Source organism: Pelodiscus sinensis, chromosome 9 (assembly GCF_052426305.1).
Source record: "Pelodiscus sinensis isolate ZL-2025 chromosome 9, ASM5242630v1, whole genome shotgun sequence".
Taxonomy (NCBI): Eukaryota; Metazoa; Chordata; order Testudines; family Trionychidae; genus Pelodiscus; species Pelodiscus sinensis.
In genome coordinates this window covers 32,711,159-32,734,029 of record NC_143060.1, presented here as the reverse complement: position 1 = coordinate 32,734,029, position 22,871 = coordinate 32,711,159, and the positions used below count along the sequence as shown (strand labels likewise).

The 22,871-nt window shown below is 42.8% G+C and overlaps 1 protein-coding gene across 4 annotated transcripts in view; it reads left to right on the top strand.

The window, feature by feature from the left end:
• Positions 1 to 1,000: 1,000 nt before the first annotated feature.
• Positions 1,001 to 22,871, top strand: part of COL24A1 (collagen type XXIV alpha 1 chain) — a 256,970-nt gene continuing 235,099 nt past the window's right edge. For 2 of the 4 annotated variants that reach the window (XR_012905946.2, XM_075936388.2), the window contains exons 1-2: positions 1,001 to 1,525; positions 15,694 to 15,758. Coding sequence is in view for 3 of the 4 variants with exons in the window: in XM_075936388.2 (XP_075792503.2) it covers positions 1,470 to 1,525; positions 15,694 to 15,758 (121 nt within the window). In the remaining variant the exon portion in view is untranslated. The remainder of the gene's footprint in view (positions 1,526 to 15,693; positions 15,759 to 22,871) is intronic. The other 2 variants (XM_075936387.2, XM_025183174.3) reach the window with 2 other exon arrangements.

The window sequence follows — 22,871 nt, the reverse complement described above, 5'->3', positions numbered from 1 at the left end:
ATTAAATACATTCACCAGTTGTATATCTCCCATCTCCTTTGTTTTTAGCCTGATTGCACCGCTGCTCATCCAGTTCGGTAACACACAAACAGCAGATCCGGGCAAGGAAAGGACTTTGGAAAATTCTGGTGTCCTTGACGTGCTCCAAAAACAATGAAGCCAAGCCTCCCCTTTTTATTAAATTGGTCACTTTCTCAGAAAGGATTCACAGTATTATGAAAGTCGATGAAATGAGTCCAAAGCCTACAAAATGAGTAAGGATGCCCAGAGAAGGCTGTAGGTAAGTGAGGCTGTCAGAGAGCCAGAGGAGAGGCGCAGAATCACCAGTAGGAGCAGAGGGCAAAGAAAGTGGCTGGAGAGAAAAGAAGAGGGCAAGAAAGCAGGCAGGGGCAAAGAGAAGATGCTTTAAGACTGTGTTTCTCAAGCTTTTTAAATAAAGTACCCTTTTAAAAAAAGTAACCCCAGTACCTACAGTTTTCAGACACACAATATTTTTTCTACCATTGCAACACATTTGTTTAAGCAACTTAATCATAGCTGGGCAGATGATGAAATGTTGGGGTGTAAAGAGTACAAAAATAATAAAACGCTGTAAAACAAACAAAAATTCAGTTTTCTCCAAATTTCAGCTGTGTTGACTACTCCCCAGACTTCTCTCAAATAGCCCTAAGGGTACTGGTACCACTGGTTAAGAAACACTGCTTTAGAAGACCACCCTCGGCCGATGAGTTGGGAAAGCACCACACAGGCTGCGTTGCGCTGCTGGCTCACCAAGAGGCACAGGGCTCCGGGGGCAGCGGCTGCTAGGACTTGCAGACCCTGCTGCTGCCGCCCAGCTAGGAGGCGGCGGTGGCGGCTCCCACTTCTGGAGGGAGCCCCAAGCCCGCGTGCGCCCCTCCTGGGGCTCGGCGCGCGCTCTGCGGGGCTCGGCCGGGGCGGGTTCGATGATGTCATCGCAAATCAGGGAGCGGTGAAATTTAACACCGAGCGGGGGAGGGGGGTTGCCTGGGCTCGGCTCCGTTTCTCGGCCAGAGGCAGGCTGCGCTGGGCGCCCGTGCAATCGCCGTAGACACTTCGAGCAAGCTCTTTGCAAGGGCCTGGCTAACCTGGGCGCTGTTGCTTCCCCAGGGCCAGGGATTTCTCTTGCACTTCCCCTCCCGCCCCGCCCCATCCCCGCCGCGGCTGGCCGAGTCCAATGCAGGGCTCCGCTGTGCTTGCAAAGGCTCCTGTCCGTGAACCACGTGTGTGAAGCCGAGTGCTTGGTATACTGATGCCCTCCTCTCCCTAACTCCCCTGAGCGTGACCCCCAGAGCGCCCTCCGTCCTCATGTGGGGGGCGTACTAGGGCTTGCAAGGAGCTCGGAGGGTGCTTTTTCTCTGCGGTGATTTCATGGACAGTACCTGACCCTTGGGCGGTTTGGAGGTGGCTGTTTCCGCTTAGATCTTCGCTGCTCGGACAAATGCAGACAAATGCATTTAGGAGCAAAAAGGACAAGGAGTGGAAGCATCTCTCCCAGAGCAAAAACGTAAGTAAGAGCCCAGCAAGGAAGGGGAGGGAGGGCTGCGGTTGGCTGCCCACCCAGCGCACTGTCAGTGTCTGGGAGCTCGGCGGGCAGTTTTATTTGGGAGCTACACGTTCCCCATGTCTTTGCGATTTGTTTTAAAACAACCCACACTGTTTCAAAGGCCTTCTGCCGGCGGGTCTCTCAGCCGGTTTGTGTTAAAGCGATCAAGCCGCGCAGAAGGAAAAGCTTCTTGGCCCTGTTCCCACTGCCGGCTAAAACAGGCTTCGCGGAGTTAGCGACTTCCAGGTCCCCCCTTCCGAAATGACTTACGGGATCTGCTTATCTTCCAAACCAAACCAAACCTCCCGCTCTGCCAGCTCCTGGGCTGGCGAATGTCCGCATTGGAGGGAGAGGGAATCCAGCGCTCCTTGCATTCTCCAGGGGGCCGACAGATGAACGGTGCTGGCTTGGCAATTTATCATAGTGAATTTATCATGAGTGAAGGGAAGCGGTTCAGGGAATTCCCTGAGTTGTGAGGCACCGAGTCTGTGTTTGGTCGCAGCTTTCTCCTCCTGTGGACATGACAACAGCAGCGGCTGCTGGGGTTAACCCTGCCCGCCTTGAACCCGGCTGGGACCGACAGACTTGGGGCTTCTGGGGCTGGAGGGGAGGCTGCTGGGGCTGACTCTGCTGTCCCTGGTGAAGGGCTGCTTGCTGATGGAGAGCTGGCAATAATGTGAGCAAACTACTGGGAAATGGTTATTTTTAGAAACGAGGATCTGCTGAAGTAGTTTTTTCTAGGCACGTGTAGAGGGAGCCCCCCTCGCCGGTTCCACATGAGACTGATCACTGGGGCTATTTAAAGAGTCCGCAGAAATGAATCATTTCCTAATAGCGTGTGTGAAGCGGGCAGCATAGCGAAGAGCTGGGGGCCCGAAAGCTCCCACATCAGCCGTTCTCAGAGGGGCGTTCAAAGGTGCTTTAGAATATTTGTATGAACTTGTAGGTGCGGGAGGGCAGGGCAGCCCAAATAGGAGACTGGGCCCCCTCCCCCTGCTCTTACATGCAAATTAAGTCATAGAGGGAGTGCCAAACCAGAGGTACAATTGCTTTCTTCAGCTCCGTCTACACTGCAACGCTATTTCGGGATACCAGAGTATCCCAAAATAGCTACGTCTTCACAGCAAGCCTGTTACTTGGGGCTTGCTATTCTGATGACCCGGTAAATCTTATTCTGCAAGGAATAAGGGACGTTTTGGAATAGCACTTTATTTTGAAATTTGACACTGTGTCGATAATGCCAAATGACAAAATAATGCCAAATGGCGAAGTATTCTATTTCAAAATAGCATTGAAGATAGCAATTTGCAGATGCACCCTTCCAGCGCAACTTACTAAGGCGATGAGTACATCTACACAGCAGGGCTAAACTTGAAATAAGCTACACAAATTGAGCTTTGTCAATTGCATAGCTTATTTCAAAATTGGGAGCGCCTACACAGCACTTATTTTGAAGTAGAGCACTCTTCCTCTGACTTCCTTTACTCTTCATACAATGAGGGTTATAGGAGTTGGAGAAGGGTACGTCTACACAGCAACATTTCAAACTAACTAGCATTATTTCAAGAAAAACTTAGTCTGCATCTACCCAGCAGGCAGTTATTTCAAAATAATGTTGAAATACTGTCAAGCTGGAGGACTTCTTACTCTGACTCATTGTACCAGGAGTAAGGGAAGTTGGGGAAGAGTGTTCTGTTTCAAAATAAGTGCTGTGTAAATGTGCCCAAATTCAAAAAAAGCTATTTAGATTTAAGTTACATAGTTGGGCACCCAGCACCCTTAGCCTGAAATAAGCTATGCAATTTGAGCTACACGAATTGCGTATCTTATTTCAAGTTAATTTAGAAATAGCTTAGTCTACACAGCACCATATTTCAAAATAAATTGCTATTCTAAAACGTCCCTTAATCCTTATGGAATGAGGTTTACAGGGACTTCGGAGTAGCAAGCCCATTATATTTTGAAGTAACTGGTTTGCTTAAAAGACATAGAATAGCTATTTCAGGATACCAGAAGTATCCCAAAATAGTGCCACTGGCCATTGCATGGCTATTTTGGGATACTGGAGGTATCTCTAAATAGCTACCCCACGTCTACACAAGGCTTGCCTGTTATTTTGAAATATTTTTTGAAATAACGGGTACGCTATTTCGCCATCTTGGTAAACCTCGTTGCATTAAGGGATGGCTTAAAATAGCGCATTATTTAAAAATTTAGCGCTATTTTGAAATAAGATACGCAGTTTGCATATTTGCATAACTCCAATTGCGTATCTTACTTCGAGTTTAGGGTGTTGTGTTAAAGGCGGAGCCATGTAAAGTAGTTTACTTGACATAGTCAATGAAGCCTCAAGGCTTACAGGAACGGTCAACAAAGGCTTCCTTTGTTGACCGCGTCTAGACTGCCGCGCTGTGCCGGATCAGCTGATTGTCGGCACAGTGTGGCAGCCATTTTTATTTTAATGAAGCGGGGATTATTTAAATATGCAAATGAGGCTAAACGTGGAATATTGCCGAGCTTCATTTGCATATCTAATGAGCCGCCATTTTGCAGAAGAGGCTCTTGCGCCAGAAGGAGCGTCTACACTGCCCCTTCTTGCACAAGAAAAACCCTCTTACGCAATGCCGTTATTCCTGAAAATAATCAGCGTACCGGAATTGCGCAAGAGAGTTTTTCTTGCGCAAGAAGGGGCAGTGTAGACGCTCCCTCTGGTGCAAGAGCCTCTTCCGCAAAATGGCGGCTCATTAGCTATGCAAATGAGGCTAAACGATGTTCCACGCTTAGCCTCATTTGCATATTTCTGGCACAAGATCACGCTAGTGTAGACATAGTCCAGTTGTGTCTTATTTCGGATTTAGCCCTGTTGTGTAGACATGCCATAAGTGAAAAAGGGAGATGGGTGGGAGGAGGACATTGGGGGAAGTTTGAGAGAAACACAACTCTGGGTTGTTTAAAAACCAAAGGAGAGGATAGATGGGATCAAATCTAGCCACTGGAGGATGGGTTGCCAGTTGCACACCCGTTTCAGCCCAGCCACAGAGTGTGGGCAGCGCGTTTGACACACGCACGCATCAGGAGCAACTTCGCGTTACTGCTTCGCACATCTGCACGGAGCTTGGTAGTGGCGCACAGACGAGCCCTCTTCAACTTTTCCTCGCAGACCCAGTCACCACCAAGGCCGCGCTCCCTTGCCCAGGCATTCCCAGGCCAGCCGGGCTAGGTGGCAGGGGCAGGGTTAGCGGGGGCGCTGTGCACGGAAGCTGGGGATTGGAGGTTTGTTATGGCCATAGAAGCACCCCTGGATCCAGCACCCGGGAAACGGCATGTGCAACCCCTCGGAGCGGTGCCTGCCCGCTTGCACCAGGAGGTGTCTGCTCGGCACGTGGCCCGGGACGCGGAGCCGCTGAGGGAAAAGGCCGGGTGGAGACGCGGGGTCGGAACTGGCGTCCCTGCGTGCGGGGAGCAGCTGGGCTGGGGGCGGAAGGCGGGAGCTCCTTGCTTTGCTGGCCCAGGCGGACGCCACTTCAGCGCCCAGGTGCTGCAACTTCAAAGCATCGCCGAGCTCACCTGGGCAGTGGCTCCTGCTCCTCTGGGTTAGTCCCGCCCAGCCTGCCTTCCTTTCCTGCACCTCGTGCAGCAGCATGGGGGGGCGGGGCAGCACAGAGTTAGCAGTCCTTAGGGGAGCAGGGCCACAGGTGGGGGCACAGAGCCCCGTGGTGCTGAGCCCCCTGCATTTTGCATTGCAGAATTCTCCTAAACTCTGCTTTTCTTCCCCATCTGTCTCAAACTTTCTTCTCCACGTGCACAGCACAATCCCACATGCTTGCTGACCCCCTCGTCCTCTTCCCTGAAGTCCCTGCACAAGCCTGCTCTCCCGAATGCTCAGTTCATTCTCCCTCGTCCACCTGTCCCCTCCAGAGCTCCTAACCACCCCCCCCCCCGCCGCACTTCATACCCTTTAGGGGAACAATCCTGAGCCTTGTCCACCACCACCTGCCCCTCCCTGTGCCCTCCTAATAGCCTAACTGTCTGCTCTTAAATGGGAAGCCCAGCATGGAAAGGGGTTATATAATATCAGATCCTAAAGGCAGCGGCCTGTGTGGGACAATAAGGTTATGTGGGGTGGAGAGCATGGGGGCAGTCTGGGCTGTATTCAAAGTGAGGATGGATTGTGGCTCTTTGGCCACTGCTCCCTGACAATGATAGCTAGCTGCAGGTGCGTCTACACTGCAACCCTTAGCTCGAAATAAGTTACGCGATTTGCGCTACACAAATCTTATTAAGTGTATTTTGAAATAGCTTATTTCATAATTCGGTGCTGTCTACACAGCACCACATTTTGAAATAAAGCGCTGTTCCAAAATGTCCTTAACCCTCATGGAACAAGGGTTACTGGGATGTTGAAATAAGCCACCCATTTTTTTAAGACCTATTTCGAAATACCAGGCTGCTTCAATAGATGCGGATACTTCTGGTATCCCAAAATAGCTCTGCAGTGTAGATGTACATTGTGTGAATAACCAACAGAGCTGACCTATGCAGTATTTATTAAAAACCTGGGAAATTTTCACAGACAAAAACCGTTGCTTACAGCTTAGGTTTCTGAAAATCAAGGGGTTCATAAGGTAAGGCAACCCATATTCAAATGCCTCCTTACTTCTACAACTTCTCTTCCATTTGCAACATTTAGCTACCACTGTGTGCACACCAAATGCCTCTATGCAACAGCTAAAAACACACAAATTTAATTATGGTTTCATATTTTTTTACTATAAAAATAGCATTTTAGACCACAGCACAAGGCTCTTGATCGATCCCCAGATGTTTCTGGATATTGGAATAAATGCCTTTTTTCTCATCTGTGCTTAGCAAGATGTGGCATCCTTTTCTCAGGTGTAGCCAGCATTATGGGTAGCCATGCTTTTGTCTTCTCATGATGGGATAACATAGTGCATTCTAATATACCTTACCACTACTAATGTAGAACATGCTGATTTGCTTGTCAAACAAGCAGTGTTTCACCCAGGGAGCACATTACTTTTGTGCTCCATGACTGACACTAGCCAAGAAATTATCTCTTGGTGAAATCTTAAGATGTTGATTTCAACCTATAAAGTCCCAAATGGTTTGAATCCCATCTCCTTGTACAATTGACTCTTCCATATTATATATAGCTAATTGTTCCAGGCACGTAAGTCTCTAGCCCTATGGTTGAACTGGATATAACAGTGAAGAGGTGATTACGAAAGGTCTGTGGCTTACTAATGCATTCGTTGTTTGGTTGATTTGGTTACCTTCAGAATGTACTGAAATACTCACCTGTTCTCTCAAGGGAGTGATCTGGAGTTGAAGAAGGAAGTTAAGATTAAAGCCATGCTGATGGTTAGAAAGAACATGTAGGAAGTCTATTAAGATTTAGTACTGTAGTAATATTTGTGTTCAAAATGTATGTGATGGGAGCTTAAAGTAGGAACAAGAAGATACATTGAAGTATATAAATGAATGATTCTCTGTCCCCACAACAAACCCCATTGCCAACTCTGTCCATACATCTACCCTAGTGACACTATCACAGGACCTAACCACATTAGCTACACCAGTAAAGGCTCGTTCACGTGCACATCTACTAATGTGATGCATGCCATCATGTGCCAACAGTGCCCCTCTGCCATGTACATTGGACAAACTGGACCTACTCTTTGCAAAAGAATAAATGGACACAACTCAGACTTTAACAATAACAACATCCAAAAGCCAGTGGGGGAGCACTTTTACCTCTCTGGGCACACAGTTTCAGACTTTCAAGTTGGCATTCTCAGACAGAAAAACTTTAAAAACAGACTGCAAGGAGAAACTACTGAGCTGGAATTCATATGCATATTTGACACTCTGAACCAAGGTCTAAATACACACATTGAGTGGTTATTGCATTACAGTAGATAATTTTACATTCAGGTACTCTCATTTTCTCACTACTCTTGGGGTATGTCTACACTGCCACCCTAGTTCGAACTAGGGTGGCTAATGTAGGCATTCGAAGTTGCAAATGAAGCCCGGGATTTAAATATCCGGGGCTTCATTTGCACCTTGCCGGGTGCCGCCATTTTTAAATCCCTGTTAGTGCGGACTCCGTGCCCGCGGCTACACGCGGCACGGAGTAGGTAGTTCGAATTAGGCTCTCTAATTCGAACTACCGGTACACCTCGTGGAACGAGGTGTACCGGTGGAACGAGATGTACCAGTAGTGGAACGAGGTGTACCGGTAGTTCAAATTAGAGAGCCTAATTCGAACTACCTACCCCGTGACGCGTGTAGCCGCGGGCACAGAGTCCGCACTAACAGGGATTTAAAAATGGCGGCACCCGGCAAGATGCAAATGAAGCCCCGGATATTTAAATCCCGGGCTTCATTTGCATCTTCGAATGCCTACATTAGCCACCCTAGTTCGAGCTAGGGTGGCAGTGTAGACATACCCTTGGAGATGAGCCACCTTCATTTTGATTTAATTAGCTCTGTTATTACAGACCCATCTCTGTATCCTCCCCTTCCCTTCCCTGTTTTTCTTTCATTTTCTCTTCACCATCTGAGGAAGTGAGATGTAGATCACAAAACTTTGTACTCTAATACCCTAATAAGTTTGTCTTTAAAGTGCCATTAGACTCCTAGTTTTTGCTGAAACAGACTAACACAGTCTGAAATAAATGAACTGAGAGTGAAAAGCAACAACTGCTTAAAGTGTGCTTTATTTAGCAGTAACAAATATTTTCCACCTTACTTTCAATATCAGTATTTTATTCAGGCTTTTAAAAAATGTTCCCTTCATTCTTTACAGGATTTTGATGTTATTTATGAGAACACTAATGAACTTACTTGCATGAAGTATTACTTAATCTTTACCTTTTGCTTATAGGAAACCAATGTTATGGTTGTCCAATGAGTCAGGTGTATATAGGGTTACACTTGAACATGTTTTCCACATGTACATATTACAGGATGGCATTCAGGATAATTGTTCATCAAAGGAAAACTAAAAACAATTTAGCAGTTCATCTCAGTTATGCACAAAGGTAGAGGATTGTGGAACCAAATGAAGTTTAACACGTTTAGAATGAATAATACAAAACTTTGTGATTAGCCTATATTCAGACATAAATTCTACACAATTAAGAATTATGTCTAATAGGCCTATGTGAACATTTGCTTTTGAAATTATACTGACATTCTCTGCAAAGACAGCTTTGTTGGAAGTTTCTCCAAACTGGCTTTTCCAATGTGCCTCATCTCTTTTGTGGAGAACACATCTGTAGGTAAGTCAGAATAGCTACCACTGTGGTTCCTCAATCAGTCTCTCTAATATCACTGTCAATAAGGGAGCAAATTAGTGCCTTTTTTAATGTGGGCAAAAAGGAATAGGACTGATAAGACCAGCCAATTCACATGTCACTAGGGGTATGTCTACACAGCAACTTTATTTCAAAATAACTAGCGTTATTTCAAAATAACTTAGTCCGTGTCTACACAGCAGACAGTCATTTAAAAATAATGTCGAAATACAGTCAAGCTGAAGGACTTCTTACTCCAACTCCTGTAACCCTCATTGTACGAGAAGAAAGGGAAATCAGAGGAAGAGGGCTGTATTTCGAAATAAGTGCTGTGTAGACGCTCTCAATTTCAAAATAAGCTATTTTGAAATAAGCTACACAATTGACAAAGCTCAATTTACATATCTTATTTCGAGTTAAACCCTGCTGTGTAGATGCACTCCTCAGGGTCCAGTCAGGGAGGGATAAGGTGGGAGTATTACTCCAAGGTCTGCTCACAAATTAAGTTCCACTCATATGAGTCACCAGCATGAGAAGCTGCTCAGTGTAGATTGTGCAAATGTTCAAAATATGAGCATGTGTGCTCTCTGGGCTATTTGATGCACAATGTTCCAAGGCCAGGAGGGACCACCATGATCATCTAGTCTGGTTTCCTATTCAATACAAACCACAAAACTTCCATAAAATAATTCATTGAATATATCTTTAAGAATTTCAGAATTGTCATTGATGGAAAATCCTCCACAACCTTTGGCAAACTGTTCCACTGGCTAATTACTCTTATCATGAAATATTTACATCTTCTTCCCAGCCTGAATTTGTCTAGTTTCAACTTCCAGCTTTGAGCTGGGTTCTTTTTCGTTGGTGCTTGAATATATTCATGAGTTTGATGAGTCTTTTTGAGCTTGTTTCTTTTACTTGTCAAATATAAATATCTCCCAGTTTTGACACCAAAATGAAATGTCACTCACCAGGGCTTGACAAGCGGCGGCGAGCCCTGCTCACCAGCCGCATGGTTTGGCATGCTGCGCATGTGCAGACCGTGCTGTTCAGCCGCACCAGGTTAAAATCTACTCACCACGGGTGAGTAGATTGCCCTAATTGTCGAGCCCTGTCACTCACAATAAAAATGTATAGATCTGTCATCCTCCCACTTCTTTCATACAGGAAGAGCAAAATAGTTAATAATGTTGACATTTAGATCATCATCACCAGGTATCTCAGTTAATGCTTAGATGAATGGAGCAGCTCCCATTCATTGCTCTAGGCCAGAGGAGGGGAACTGTTGTAGGGTTGGGGGCCGCTGACCCACAGAAAAATCACTCAGGGGCCACACACAAGAGTGAGAAGAAAAACACACACACAAAAAATGCTACACTGATGTGGCCTCTGACTGAGAAGGAGAGACTCCCAACATTCCCCTTTCACACCAGAGCCTATGGGGGCCCAATTTAGTAGATTTTATGTGCTCCAGCCCTCAGGAGGGCGGTGGTGACTGGAGCGCCAGCGCAGTTTCCCCAATGCTGGGGGGAGCTCTGAGTCTGAGGGACCAGATCCAGGCAAGCCAGGCCTTAGGTCTAGCCCCCAGGCCTTAGGTTCTCCACCTCTGTTCTAGGCTCTGTGCACATTCTTCTTTGCTTAGTTTCCAGTTGGTTCACTTTTTAAGCTTTTCTTTTCAACTGTAACAACTAGAGAGGGATGGTGGTGGTGATTTTTTTGTTCATTTGTTATTTAAATGAAAGTTCAGCTGTTCTGGAGAATGCTGAGAGAGATGCTCTTATATCACACCACTGATAGCAGTTGAATCTGAGCTCTGTACTCCCCTGACCCATCATCAGGTGGTAATAATTTTCTTTTATTGCTGACCAAGGCAGTTTGTCATCATTACCAGTTCCCTGAACTGTTCATTCGTGCCCCCCCTCCTCCCCGAACTCTTCCCAGTACTTATGGCCTTAGTTGATGTTATAGTGAGCAAGTGTCCATACCACAAAAAGGACTATCAGACTTATCTGTCATTAACATCATTGATTGGCACATTCACTAAGGATGGTTCAAGTACATTTGATTGCTCCAGTCCTCATGAAATAATGTGATTTCTCTCAGCTTATGCTTCTTTCAAAATTATGTGAGAGTGCAGAGGCAAGAATGGGAATGGAACAACAAGGGGCGAGGGACATAGACTCTGGGACAGGAAGTGGATAGTGGTCACGGAGCACTAAAACAGCCCCTGAGGGGGCAACAGTAGGATTCAGGAAGATGGACAAAACAGCCAGCAGTAGTCATCTTGAGCAGTTAGTTGGCTTGACTCCCAAACATTGACATTTGCACCATTCCTTCATGTCTCAGCAGGGAAGGTGGACCAATAGTCATAAACATATGGTCTGGACAAGGGACATAGTTGGAGGTCTCTGACGTTCATAAGGCCCATACTGCTTACACATTTCACTTTCCTTACTGTCTGACTCTGGAAGAAGAGTGAGGAGCAGGGCTTAAAAAATTTTACTCACACTTGCTTGCCCAAGGGTTAAGATCCTCTTCCAGCTGAAGCAAAATATAATAAAACTTGTCTTTTAATTTGCGGTTTGTAACTAGGGTCATGAAGTTCCAGGAAGACGAGAGTTCAAGTCAAGTGATTCAGCAGAGAAAATGAATAACTTGCTCTAGAAATCTATTGGGAGGGGGGAAACGACCCCTTTGAGTTGCAAATCCTTCAAGCCTTATGACCAAAGTAGAAATTGGCCCTTAACCAGCACGAAGACTTGGAAAGTTGTGAACTTGATTGAGAAATGAGACCTCATGCAAATGAATCTTCCTCCCATGATAGTGACTTTCTTAATTCTTCATCCCTCCTCTGTGGGCACCAGAAGCTCTCTTGAAGGGAAAATAAATTTACAAAATTTTTTAACTGTTGTGGAGTAAAGCAGAAGGAAAAGGATTTCTCAGTGTTGAGGGGACATCAGTTCTCATGGTTGTCTTTAGTCTCTTCCTTGTCTAATTTATTGCTCGTTCTTGACATTAGCCAGGGAAGGGAGTTGCCAATCCTGGCTCACGTCCAGACATTTGTCTCTACCTCTCTATTAATATATCTGCATATCTAGTTACATTTCTGTAAACCACAGCTTTTCAGAATCCTTTGGACACATCCTATAATTATTAATGAGGATGTTAAAAAATCAAACATTTGTGAGACACAGTAGCTATCCCAGGTTAATATGAATAGACCTGTCAGAATGTTAAGGAAGAAACACCTTTGCTTTTAGAATATGAAGGTTTCTTTAAGCATCCTTAGTGGACTCCTGTTAATGAAATATCTTTTTGTTTGTTTGTTTTTGTCAATTTGGTGTTTATGAAAGTCACTGGTAACAATGAGTTGAGTCATGCACACTGTGGGCAGGTACAATACAAGCTTCCAGATACAATATTTTTGTTACTGCAGTTAAATCCTGGCTCCCAATATCTTTGTTGGCTTAGCTTTCACTATCTCACTGGTAAAATCAGATAGTACCAAATTGTACGATATGTGTGAATGGGGGATTGATATATGCTCAGATCCACTTGTGACATTACATTAGGAATTGGATTCAGACCCCAGAAATGAAATCCTAAAATGAAAACCCACTGCATCACCTAGCTTTCAGAAGTCGGCCAATGCTTTCAGCTGGTTAATAGCAGCTAAAATGCTTGGAAGTGGCATTTCTTGCTGTGAAGGCAAGAACTACTGCAATTCCATTATCCATGAAAGAAATCAGGAAAAGCAGAGCCAAAAGTTGAATAACTATTTTAAAATTTAAATGTGTACTGTATATGTGTATAAAGACATAGATAACAAAGATATCTAGAATGAGACTCACATGTATTGGATGGGATTTTGAATGTTGACCTCACTTTGCTGCCATTTAAATCAGTGTTGCAATTCCCAGAGATTTCAATGGAAGCAGAATTCGATCATCAATAAGCACCTCTGAAAATCCCACCCAATATATATGCATATCTCATTTTAAAAGTGCATGTATTGTCTTTTAGCTGTAGGCAGAAATTCAAGTTACAAACCAATGGTTATCCAAATTTCCTGTCTATGAACTCTTTTTCCATGGCTTAAGTGCCTAACAATAGGCATCTACAATAAATCCATATAAAGATATATACATAAGACCCTAACTTCTTCTGAAAATAAGGCCACTTACTTAGTTTAACAATTTGGAACTTACTTTCTTAAGAATTCGATGCAAGTCTTATACATTGAAAACTTTCCTTTTGTTTGTGACAGATTGCATCATAAAGGCATATCCTAGCAGTTGAACTATACTTAGTTTAATATTTTACATAATGATTTTCCCCCTAAACATCTGAAATACCGTAACGGTATATACTGTAATAGTTCCTATGTCAGGATCACTTGCTCAGTCTACCAGAAAAGAACAACGAAGATATTACCACCTGGAGTATTTTTTAAAAGTCCTTTTTTTAGACAAAACAATGGGCCTATAAACTCCCTCCTCCCTTATAGCATCTTCTAAAGGTGTTTTTCTTCAAAATATAAATTGCCAGGGAACTCAGACAGAATAGATTGAGGTGAAGTGAAAATGTGTGTTTTTGGGGAAAGAGCATATAAGAATGAACTGTTAAGACTCACTGCTGGGTGGATAGTGGGATAATGTGAACAGAGTTTGTCGATAAGAAGCCATTTATTAGTGAATGTTTGCTGCAAGTATCCCTTTTGTTGGAAGGGACAAGTTTTCAAAATCAGAAAGTCCCCTCTTCTGCTGCTATTAGTTAGGAGTATCTCTTTTTAAGCCAGTGCGTTTACACCAGTATAAACATATATAAATGAGAGGAGAATTAGTCTTCTTTATTTAAATAAAACTCTGGCTTTATTTCTGTTACTTCTAGTATGTCTGTCATCTAACTTATTTTTCACTCAGTTTATTTTCTTGTTTCATTTCACTCACAGTTTGGACAATAAAAATGGTCTTTCACTTTGATTCTCTACTAGCATGTTGCTAATGTGTTTTAGTTACAAACATTCCAAGGGAATGTTTACATTCAAACAAGGTGCTGTTTTCATTGGACTTTTCACAAAATCATAGAAACATTTCTCCTAATAGCTCTGTAAAAACTTTTCTTTGTACAAATTTTGGGCCTAAGGTGACCCTTTAATGAACTCTGAGTGGCCCTTTTGTTTAAACATAAGCCCTAAAAAGCCTGTTTTGCCTGTGCTATTTGTATCAACTGAGTTCAAAGGTGTGGGTTGTTTATCCTGCACTTTGCTTTGACTTGCCCAACTTGACCAATAATCTGATGAAATTGAGTTCCAATGAACTATAGATATTTAGTTAAGACTTGTACTTCTATAATATTTTCCCCCTTTGTCAGTTGCAACAGCAATATAGGGACTGATCCTGCAAAAACATACTATTTGTTCTAGGGTGTGTCTAGACTACATGCCTCCTTCGACGGGGGCATGTACATTAGCTAGATCGGAAGAGGGAAATGAAGCCGGGATTAAAATAATCCCGGCTTCATTTAAATTTAAATGGCTGCCCCGATCTGCCGAACAGCTGTTAGTCGGCAGATCGGGGGAGTCTGGACGCGAGGCCCCGACAAAGAAGCCTTTCTTCATCGACACAGGTAAGCCTGGTTTATTTTAATCGCGGCTTCATTTCCCTCTTCCGATCTGGCTAATCTACATGCCTCCGTCGAAGGAGGCATGTAATCTAGACACACCCCTAGTGTTTACTCCCGTGAATAACCCCATTGAAGTCACTGTAGCTATTCACAGTAGTAAGCACTGTGATAGTAAATGTTTGCAGAATTGGGTCCATATGTCCAATACTGTGAAATATTTAAATAACTGGTATTATCTTGTGGGGACTGTTCTTATTTAATACTGTGTAAAAATAGCTTCTACTGTTAAAGTATTCTGGTTCTTTCACTTTGGAATATCCACCAAAATTAGCAGGATTTAAGAAAGAACTGTAATAATAAATCAACTGTAAAATATTAATCATTGTCACCGTTGATTTTACTTCTGCATTATACAGATTTAGTGTTACTGGATTCTTGCTAAAAGAAATCCAGGCACATTATCTAACTGGATCTTACTTGAGCTCTCTCTGTTGTTATCTATGCATATGGCTCACCTGAGAATATAGGACTGCCACTCTGAACATGGAGTTTTGACCCAAAAGATGTTCTCTGATTTTTATACCTCTAGGAGATTGTGATATACTGACTCCTGGGAAACACTAGCAGATATAACTAGGATCTTGGTCATGCAAGTAGAAAAGAAGGAAATAAAGACCTACAGAATTATTAGTTACTGCACACCATTTTCATTTCTGAATAAAATTTCGTAATGGGTACTATTCTTTACAATGCATGCTGATAATTGTATGTAACAAGTTGTCATGTCTTATATTTTATTACAATAGTATTTTTCTATAAAGTAGTTTAATATATAACAGCCTTCAAATATGAAACAGATACTACAAAATAAATTTCAAAATAAATATATCTACCTTGTGAATAGGAGTCAACATAGAATATATCTACTGAGTATGTATTGGTTGGAATATGAGGACATGTTATCTTTGACCCTTGTGTGAAATTTCCTATTAGCATCAGTAGAAAGTTTTTGAAATCTGAGGGTACTATGCCTCTGATCTATATTGTAGTGAGTAAGTAAGTAGGAGTATTTTGATTGACTTCAAATAGCTTCAGAAGTTTTAAGTCCCAGGGAATTTTAAACTATTAATCTATTGATTCGTTAAGATTTTTTTCACATTTTAAAAATCTTTTTTCTTTTAGGAAAACCCTCCTCCTTTTTCTTGCGATATGCATAGCTGTGGGTGCCACACAAATGCCAGCACAAGGTGAGAAGACTTCCTTATATCAGAATAATCTGCCAGTAGAAGAAAAAAAGTAAACGACTTCTGGTAGTAATGACCTAAAATTCAGCTGTTCAAAAGTTCCTAATCCAAATGTCAGATAGAGTACAATGAGATCATAAGTTCAAAGTAACCATTTGGAAAAGATGACCTTTTGAAAGTTACTCAGATTTTCTGTCTATGAAATTGCTTACATATTTAACCAAAGTCTTTATAAAAGAGAAGTCTTGTACAGTGAAAAGGCTTTGATTGTGTCCTCATTGTAAGTGGGTGTTTTTGGGGGTGGTGAACTGTGGCTGAGTTACCTTTGTACTTCTTAAGACTTTGCTAGCAAACCAGGGCCTGTAATAAGGGCTTAATCTAGATGGGTGCTATTAAGCAAAAAATGAAAATTGCAATTAACTTATTTTTTATTTCGGACACAGATGTTGGTGAGGAAAGAGGGTGGTATTTTGTTTTTGTCTGCTTGGTGTCCTGACACGGCCAGATGGGAAGGGTCACATTATGGACAGCTGAAGAATGTGCATCCTATGTTGATGAAAGTTAATGTGTCAGGATGGGAGTTTTTTGGCTGCCTGTAATAAATCATGGATGGCACACAAGATGTCATGTAAATTGCCCTTCACAATCTAGGTGGCACACAAGATGACTTCATCTTTGAAATAAATGCTCACTCTTTGGTTCTCTTAGCCTCACCACAAAGAGAACCAAACCAAACTGCTGGACTATATCTTTATGAAGGGACTGATGCATTATATTTTGCTCAAATCATGTGGAGGTGAATAAATAGCTGAGTAAGCCCCCTCCACACGTACCACTTTGAACCACTACCTATCAGTTGCAATTTTTTTCTCTTAGGTTTTTCTTCTTTGTCTTGTGTTTTTTGTTTCTCCCTTTTCTTTCTTGCTCTTAATTTTGTTCCTCCACTATTTGTTTATTGTTCCCCTATGCTCTCCATCCTCCCCTGGCAGGACTGTCTCCCTATTTCCCCATTCAACAGAAAGCTATTAGCTGCCTTGGATGTTGCAAATATCTTAATGCCACTCTCAACTGAGCTGAGAGAATGACAGCACTGCCTGCTCTAGAGCCTTATATGTACATAGACTGTTCCTGTGGCAAGGTACGTTATGAGCCTGGCCACCACTGGAACAGGGAGGGAAGGTGAGTGGATTCAAGGAGACTGCTTCCACTTTTCCCAAAACAGCAGAAGTGGGTAAGAGATACCACAGTGATGGGCTTGGTGTTACAGAGTGATGGTAGCATCTCCACAGTTAAGGGTGAAGGTAGCTTTCTATTATAGATCCTGTTTTCACCCTCTCTCTCCAAACTTCTCCAAAAGATACCAAGTTCCCCCGAGATTTGATACGTCATCCCCAGAAGGAATTGTCCTGGGAAGATGAGCAAAATATTAGAAAAGGAGTTTTAAAGTTACAGGACTAGATCCTGATCTGTATTAGAGCAATGCTCCTACTGTTAGGAGTGCAACTGTGCCCTTTGTGGTCCTTCAGTCCTGGGAGCACAGGGCTGGTCTTTTGCCTAAAGCCAGGAAGCATCATGGCTGCTCTGTTTCATGTAAGCAGCCTGACACTCCGAGGGGCTGTTCTATCAGATGGGGTTTGTTAGGTGAAGGAATGCCCTGTCTATGCTCTTTATGCCAGGGGGAGGAGGCACTCATCACGTAGAAGCTACTATTGTAGTTCTACACTGCCCACAGATTCCACTCTGAAGGGGAAATCCTGCACTGATTCCCTGAGCAATTTTAGAGGTGCTTTGCCTGGGAGAGATTATTTGATAGTTGGGAATTTTCTGGTTCCCTTCCCTGTGAATGTTTATACTTTTCAACCTTTTGGCTAGGTCTTAAATCCATGCAGGAGCTGAAGATGATACAGAGGGGCTTCATGCTGCGCAGGTATCTCAGCAATGTTACAACCTTGTTTTGCAATCTGCCCTGGCTTCTATGGGTTTCCGTGTGGAATTTGGTTCTAACTGGCTTTGGACCTGCATACTTCCCAGACTGCTTGTGTCTGTGCCACACTGCCATGGCTGAACTCAGTGGAAGCACTCACACTGATACTCCTTGAGCATCAGGGAGGGACCACTGGCAGAGCATTTCATCTCCCCATTTATCTGCTTCTGCAGCATTCTCATCCTAGTATTTGAGCACCTTTTAGCTTTGGAAATTGCTTCCCACTTGGTCTGAAATCATCCAGATTTATTAATCCCTCAGACACACTGAAAACTTAACTTTTTACAATGGATATGAGAAAAGTGATTTGGTGGGTGAGAGATTTTTCCACACCTTTACTTTGTTGTAAGGTCTGTCTAGTTACTGCTGTATACAGCAGAGATTCTTGAGGGTTTTATGTTTATTTTGGGTGAGTTTAAAATGATTGCCAAGAATGCTTACAGCTTAAGACACCCACCTGGTCTTGGAAGTCTGTGTAGACAAAATAAGTATGTGCCTGCGTGATTTGTAATCGTGATTTTCTGCCCCTGCTCATGTTCCTGGGTTGGAAGAAAAAGAGTGGAGGAGCCATTTCTGATTCATCAAAAAGAAAATGTTATGCATACTTCACATCCCCGTAAACAAATGAACTTTCAAGGTGTTTTCTCTCCATGGACACATATATTTCCTATTAAAATTAATTTTTAAGCACACACTATGAAGTGAAAACTCCCAACATTGCATTTTAAGATAGCAAAAGTTGCAACTTAAGCCATCATATGAATGGAAGTTTGCAGAAAAATATCAATACTTAGGCCCAAGCGAACACAGTATTGTTCTTCTCTGAAGCTTTTTCTGTCCATTTATTCATAGCCTGATTCTTAATGCTGACTCCTATTTTTTCTTGATTTAGGAACAAACTTAACATTGTTGTTGTACAATTTCTTTATAATATGTTTCATGAAAGAGTCTTTTTACAGTTATTATTACACTCTTGTAAACATGATCCTCTTTCTAGCTGATATCAGTCAGTTCTTTGTAATTTAATGGGAAAACTCCTTAAATTAAAATGCTCCCTAAAACAGAGATGTGGTGCCCCACTTCAGATTTATTTAATCCCTGCATTAAGGAGTAAATTGGGACTAAAATGTTACACTGGGCCTTGAGATGGCAGCCTACACCAGGGTGAATTTCACCTAGCATGTGGTTCTTTGAGATAATAATATAAAAGGGCGTGAAAAGTAGTTACACATACAGAATAACTAATTGTACAAAGTTTTCTGCTTTAAAACGTGAGTTATTTTAAATGAAAAGGCATCAGACTATATTTCAGTTGAAAATTTTCTGGCAGTGTATTGTTCAATTACTTTTTTGTGGATGTTTACACAAAAGGATGGGGAAGAGACAGGGCAAAAGTTTATTTCACTTTGCCCCCTTCCACACACGCGATGATGGAACAACTTAATGAATTTTTCAAGGAATTAGGGAAGAAGGAGGAAAGCATCAGGTTGCAAGACTTAAAATAAATAGTTTTAACAAGCTGAGCCATAGCAATTTGTGTCACGGGAGTAAGTGAAGACAGGTGATACGTAGACATGCACAAGGGGAAATAACTGACCTTTAATGGGAATGGAAAAAAATAATGGCTTTTGTAATGGAGAAAGAGTTCAGAGGATTACATGTACCTAAATCCCAAATGAATTTTGAAACTAAAACTGAAATGAATATATTTAAAAAACCCTCAAATCTGATCAGAAATCAAGTGTCTAGAAACAGAGTTTGTAGCTGCATGTTAGGACGGATTGTGAGTATAGCAGCATAGTTGGGGTGATTTGCTGCTAATTGCTAATTGGTGTCATTTTTTCATTATGCATTTGTGTTGTTTGGCCCCCTCTCAAGCTGTTGCTTGTTCAGAGGAAACTAGTAAATTGCGGATGTAAAAAGCATTTCTTCTTTCTTTTTCACAAAGATCCTTGGTACTTTTCTGATTTCCTTTTCTGCAGGAATTAGAGGGATTATTTTTTCCATTCTTTGAAATTTTATCCTGCTTTTCTTTCTTAGCAAACTAAGAGAATACCTTCTAAAAACTCTTGGGGCATCGGGTACTTTTAAAAATAAACAGAATTAATATGAAGAACTAAGCACAATTTCTTTAGGGTTGTTAGCACAGGTACTAATAGACTTTCTCTCCCTCTCAAACTGACCTTAGAAAGTTTGTGTGCTGCACATTTTAAATGTCTCAGCAAATAGTCCACCTTTTAATTCACCTCTCCTGAGATGACCATGTTTACTCCTTTCACTTTCTTAAATGACAACCAAATTCACCAATAATGACATATAGTTTATTGAGAAAAATGCCATGAAATGAAAATGAATATTACAGTAGACTTCCGATAATCCGGCACCTTTGGGACGTAGGTGATGCTGGATTATTGGCTATGCCAGAGTATCAGGAGGTACTGCATACTCCCAACCCAATGCCCTTCTCTCCCCCACAACTTTATGCTCAGGTCCCCGGAGCTGCTGGTACAGCCGCGCGTCTCCCTCTGGCACTGGGGCACATGCGCTGAGCGGCTGGTATTTCAATCAGCAGGCCGGGACGCCGTGCGTAAGCCAATCCCCCTCCCCTTCCCCTTCCCTGGAGCCAAACATCTCTCCTTCCTACTGTAACCCGATTGCACTCCCCCTTCCCCAACCTTATGCTTGGGTCCCAGAGCAGCCGCACGTCTCCCTCCAGGCGTTGGGGCATGTGCGTTGAGCGGCTGGCTTTTCAATCAGTTGGCCAGGACGCCATGTGTAACCCAATCCTCCTCCCCCACCTTTCCTCAGAGCCAAACACCTGCCCTCTCTGCTGTAGCCCACGTGAGAGTGGCTGACCTGAGTGATTCCATCCCGGTTCCATCAGGATCACTTGCTATTTTGATGCCGGACTTTCAGGAGTGCCGGACAATTGGGTGCAGGACTATTGAAGTTTTACTATACTTAATTTAGAAATCATAAGGATAAAAACACTGCAAGCAGCCCAAGGTTATAGTGTTCATGTTGACAGATATATTGAAAGGATATTTAACCTGGATCTTTTCAGTCAGAGGACGGTATCATTCCATGGTAGACTTTTTCCATTTAATATACAGAATTATTGCTGCTCGTTAACATATTTATTAATAATTTCTTTTAAAGCTCTGTAAACTGAAATCTTTGATTCATTCACCAAACGGTCTTCCCACACTACCCTCTCTCCTCCAATGTATCACAACAACCATCTAGAAGGATAACCTCTGGAGGTGAGAGCACTGTTCAGATTACCTGGCCTTTCAGTTCTTTACCTGTTTGGCTCCAGGTGTTATGATGATATTTGTGATTTGAGCATATGTACCGAACTGTTAAGACGACAAAACCTCACAGGCAACCAAATAGCTGTCATGATGAAGTAATAACTTTTGGTCATTGGTCTCATTGATCTGGGCTACAGTTCAATTAGTATCCTGGGGATGCAAGAGTCTATATCCTGTTACAAATTCTCTGGGGCTACGTCTAGACTGCAGCCTTTTTTCGGAAGAAGCTTTTCTGGAAGAGTTCTTCTGAAAAAACTTCTTCTGAAAGAGAGCGTTTACACTGCCAAAACACATTAAAAAAGTGATCTGCATTTTCGAAAGATAGCGTCCACACTGAATGGATGCTATCTCTTATTAAGGGTAGCTACCAGCGCACCTGTGCTTTTTCCTCTTCTTCCAAAAGAACTCCCTCTTCTCCATACACACACGCCTTTTTCCAAAAGAGCTCTTTCAGAAAAAGGCTTCTTCCTTGTAGAAAGAGGTTTACCAATGTCAGAAAATCCCCTCAGTTCTTTTGCTTTTTTTTTGAAAAAACGCAATTGCTGTGTGGACATAAGTGAAGTTTTTTTTCAGAAAAATGGTTGTTTTTCCGAAAAAACGCTGTAGTGTAGAAATAGCCTGAGCTATCTAGCCACCCATTATGGGCCAGACCATGCCTAGTTCTTAGATGGGTGCACAACAGTGGGATGGGGGGATGGGTGCACAATAGTGGGCTGGCATAAGAAGCTGTGGTCCCTCTTCTATACCATGTGCAAGGGCCAGAAGAATTGTAATCTTTGCACTTTGGGCTTACTCCATTGTTGGCGTACAGAAGCTAGAACTGGAGCTTCATTTTCCACCCCCAACCCTCCACCCCATGCCAAACACAGTAAGCACTGGCCAAGGGAGCAGGCTGGCTGCACTGGAGGGAGTACACTGCACCTCACCACTGAGTGTGGAAGCAGATAAGTAGCCTGTCAGCTGTGGGAGACATAGAATCATAGAATACTAGTCCTAGAAGGAATCTTAAGAAGTCATCAAATTCCGCCCCTGCACCCATGGCAGGGCCAAGCACCATCTAGATCATTCCTGACAGAAGTTTATCTAACCTGTTATGATAAATCTTCAATGATGGAGATTCCACAATCTTTCTAGGCAATTTATTCCAATGCTTAACCACCTTGACACTTAGGAAGTTTTTCCTAATGTCCAACTTACACCTCCCTTACTGTAATTTAAGCCCATTGCTTCTGGTCCTACCATCAGAGGTTAAGGAAAATAATTTTTCTCTCTCCTCCTTGTAACACCCTTTTAGGTACTCGAACGGTGTTACCATGTCTCCTCTCAGTCTTTTCTTTTCCAAACTAAACAAACCCAATTCTTTCAATTTTTCCTCATAGGTCATGTTTCCTAGACTTTTCATCATTTTTGTTGCTCTTCTCTGGACTTGTTCTAATTTTGCTGCATCTTTCTGGAAATGTGGTATCCAGAACTGGACATAATACTCCATTCTATACATTCTGGATATTTGAAGCACAATGTCTCCTAGTATTCCCCTGTGGCAGTGTGGCACCTCACAGCACTGATGTCCCTTTCTCTGGGCTAAGTGTAACTGACATAGTCAAGCTTTTAGCTAGGCTACTGAGGGCCTTCTTCCTGTGCTGCATTTTGAAAGGTGTAAGATTGTGTTAAATCCATACACATCATCTTATTTTGTTTGAGCCATCTTGGATTTATCCTTCAACTCGTTGTCTTGACAAAATGCATGCTTGCACATGTTGTTTTGCAAACACACATACAATCCATCCCAAACAGAAGGTGTTTGTAGAGTTAAAATGT